General features: G+C 43.9%; 1 protein-coding gene across 1 annotated transcript; it reads left to right on the top strand.

Annotated features, from left to right (window-relative positions):
* The first annotated feature begins 699 nt into the window (after positions 1-699).
* On the top strand, positions 700-2,094 carry LOC124646980 (uncharacterized protein At4g22758-like). Its single transcript, XM_047186999.1, has 5 exons — positions 700-970; positions 1,053-1,133; positions 1,223-1,245; positions 1,583-1,660; positions 2,068-2,094. Exons 1-5 carry the CDS (start codon positions 700-702, stop codon positions 2,092-2,094), a joined length of 480 nt encoding a protein of 159 aa, XP_047042955.1.
* Positions 2,095-3,538: the final 1,444 nt, after the last annotated feature.

Genomic DNA, 3,538 nt, shown 5'->3' with positions numbered 1-3,538 from the left:
GATGACGAGGAAGAAGAAGAAGCTGTTGACTTGGAAAATACGGAAGTGTGATATGCATTTGTGATATGTGTTCCACTTTGTCCATTTGAACCATATGTCGTGTGTCATTGTTGAACTACGTCATTTTGTGTGTCGTTCTTGAACTATGTGATGTATGTTGCACTTTGTGTCCACTTAAATTATGGTACATTATTTATTTCATGAATTATGTGTGATTATTTGATCTTTGTGATTGCAAAATAGTATACAAAACTGTTTTCCGCGCCCGCGCGCGCTGTATTTTGCCGCGCCCGGCGGAGGACGATTTTTTCCGCCCGCGCACGCGCTGCATTTTGCCGCGTCCGGCGGGGGAAAATACGGCCCAGCGCGCGCTAGCTGTTTACAGCGCGCAGAATCAAAGGTTTAGCGCGCCTGTTGGAGATGCTCTAAACTTATTCCCTATTCTCCCTACCTCTTGCTACGTCAAAACCTTCGTCTTCCCGCTCGTCGCGCTTCCACTCGGCCGCATGCGCCTACATGGGCCAGGCCCACCTATCGAGTAGACGTCGCACTTCTTTCCTCGAGCGGTCGCGCCCCCAGCCCCCCCCCCCTCGCTCTTCTCTACCTTGGCCCTCATCCCGTCCAACCCTAGCCGCCTCTGCCTCCCCCCATGCGACGCGATCTGGTTCCTCCTCTACCGCGTGACCCCCATCCCGTGGGATGGTGGCGGCGCTGCTGGGCCAGCCAGCGGCGGTTCTGTCGGAGAGGCAGGCGCCGCGGCTCACGACGCTGCTGGTGAACTTGACGGTGGAGCGGAGCCTGTGGCTGGTGCGCGTCATGCTGGGCGTCGATGCCACCGTGGCCGACCTCGCGCGCGCCGCCGTCGCCGCCAACATCGCTGAGGGACGCAGGCCGCCGCTCCACACCGACGCCAATGAGGTCGACGCGACCGCACGGTTCGAGCTGCATCTCTCAAAGTATTCCCTCGACGGTAAGAGGACCTCGTTCGATTTCTGAAATTGTCCACTGTATCAATCGCTCATCGCTGATGATGGATTCTTCGTTTCTTGCAGCGCTGAACCTTGACGAGAATGTGCTGGATCTGGGGTCTCGCAACTTCTTCTCTGCGCCAGAATATTCTGAATGGATTATCTGTATCTCGCACCGCCGCCTCCACAGTGCTCCCTCTCGCTGAACCTCAAGAGTTAAGAGTGTTCATACATGCTTAGCACTTCAGTTTCAGATACAGGGCCAGTTCAACTGAAGGTATGCATGTATTCTTTCCAGTGACCTCTACGGCTCTACCTATCCTGGAAATATCAAATTGATGATCCTTCTGCTTATTCAGGTCTCAAATACTTAGTGATGGTATTCTATAAGAATTTTCTTGTTATCTTGTGCTAGATAGGATTCATTTTGTTTCAAGTACAAAATGCTCATATTAGTTATAGAGCTTTTCTGGTCTTATCAGGAGAGGATCAGAGTGTATAGTTTGTAAAAAAAACTGAAGTTCGACCTGCTCTTATATAATTCTTCGCAATGCATTATAAATTGCCACCAGAATCCAGTACACTGGTATTGCGTTGAATGTGTGGTTCCTTAGTTTGACCCGTTTGTATTGCTAATGAACTGTGATTCTGTTTTAAATGATAAGGCTGGTTTGACACCAGGTGGTGCGGAGGTACCTTGCAGCCTTGTCGACAGGGAAATGCTAGACATGATCAAGAGTATGCCAGAAGAGTTTCAGCCAGCCACCCCCAAGGGGCCTCACCCAAAATGGTGTTACATGTCCCATGTGGAGTGTGGGCCCTGGCCCGTCAAGTACCCACTTTAAGGTTGTCATTTCACATGATCCCTTTAGTGGAATGTGAAGTCTGAATGGATTGCATGGATCAGACCTGACCATTTATCCATGTCACGTACTGAGCTCAAACCCTATTATCCCTGGTGACTTACCGAAGTGGAAACAGACAAAGGATTCCTGGGGTGCAAAAATTATTGCTGCAATTGTGGTACACATAGTTGTTTGTATATGACAACTCTGTGTGATACGATTTTCAGAAGTTTGTTCCTCTTACTTTTCTGTAGGTTGTTGCTGAGATGGCTGCGATTTGATTTGGCTTTATCAAAGGATGTGTTTGCCTCTTTGATGAAGGAGTTAGTGTTTTAATTCTCTGCAGTTGTTGTAAAATTTTCTTATGTACATGTTCTTAAAGTAATGCAAAGTCTCAGCATTTTCAGAACTACAAGTAATACAGGTTAGTCTTGCCATTTTTTCTGGATACTGAATTGATAACCTCATGATAATTGTCAGAATCCTGTTTGCTCTAACGAGTTATTTACTTACCTACTCTATCTATATATGTCTAAACAGCTATTCTCACACATTGCTTCTGATGCGACGCTTAAACCATTGGGCCACTTTGGTGAAGCAACCAATGCTCCTAATTATACCAATATATGCAGGGGAGTATGTCAAGCAAGATCTCTCGGTTATATATGGTTAGAATTTAAATGCGATGGTAATTCTTGAATTTAAAATTATAATTTATGGCTTAAGTAGTACTTGGAGTCTTAGATTGGGTCAATGATTAAGAGAGAGGAAAAAGCTATTGCTGTTCCAAGCAATGGAAATCATTTGGTGTAATTACTACTTCAGTCAATCTAAGTATATAAGGCATTGGTCCAATTTTGTTTTGCAACATACATGGATGCACGTAAGAATTATCTTCCTCTGACTAAACCTTGATGCTTCTGCTCTTTCCATATAAAAAACTTGAGGCTGAGTATACTATCGTTGATATGTTCTTGGAACTTTACATGTCAAGCATTTATTATTATTTCAGACAAGATTGAAATTTATCATTAGATATTTATTTGTACGTCTGCTAATATGATTTTGCGCTACTTCGCTGGTCTTCTGGTGCAAAACCAAAATTGGCAAATGAGAAAGTGAAAGCTGACAGAGAAAAAAAAGCATAACAAAAGAACATGATCAAGGAAAAACGAGTCAAGAATCAAAAAGACTGATAATTGCTTGATGAAATTCCGGTATGAGACATGCGTCCATGGAGAACTCCTTCCTCACTACCTCGGCACTGTCACAGGTACATCTCTCTCGTCTCTCTCTTTGATGCCTTCTTGCGCTGGCAGGCATCATGAACGGGTAGATGTATATCCATCATTTTACGTGCTTGTGCTTGTACATGCTTCGTTCTTACTTTTAACAAGTACAAAATCCTTTGTTCTTAATTTTATCTTTGTCAAGGTAGATTAGGCCCCTGCTGAATATTGAAGAGTTGTATGTCCAACAATTGGGAATCCTTCGACTGTACTTGAAAAAATACTTATGATTTGTTCTTTCTGCTACCGTGGGGTTGGAAAGGATGCTAATTGTGGTAATCACTTTTTTCAAGAGAGTACTGTTTGATTAATGTTTTTAGTTCTGTTAATTAAAGAACAAAAAGTAGAGAAGTAATCATGTGTGTCTATGTTTTGTTTCACAATAACTATTTAATTAAGCTCCTACATGCCCTGTCTTTGGGAATTATTTCCAGTG

Source organism: Lolium rigidum, chromosome 4 (assembly GCF_022539505.1).
Source record: "Lolium rigidum isolate FL_2022 chromosome 4, APGP_CSIRO_Lrig_0.1, whole genome shotgun sequence".
NCBI lineage: Eukaryota > Viridiplantae > Streptophyta > Magnoliopsida > Poales > Poaceae > Lolium > Lolium rigidum.
Note: the sequence above shows the minus strand (reverse complement) of the source record. Positions and strands in the feature narration are given on the sequence as shown.

Excerpts from the sequence above, each read along its gene's own strand:
- LOC124646980 (XM_047186999.1), top strand. The coding sequence starts at position 700 with ATGGTGGCGGCGCTGCTGGGCCAGCCAGCGGCGGTTCTGTCGGAGAGG. Across the intron at positions 1,134-1,222 it reads ATATTCTGAATGGATTATCT|ATACAGGGCCAGTTCAACTG; the intron begins GTATCTCGCACC and ends CTTCAGTTTCAG. Across the intron at positions 1,246-1,582 it reads CAGGGCCAGTTCAACTGAAG|TTTGACCCGTTTGTATTGCT; the intron begins GTATGCATGTAT and ends GTGGTTCCTTAG.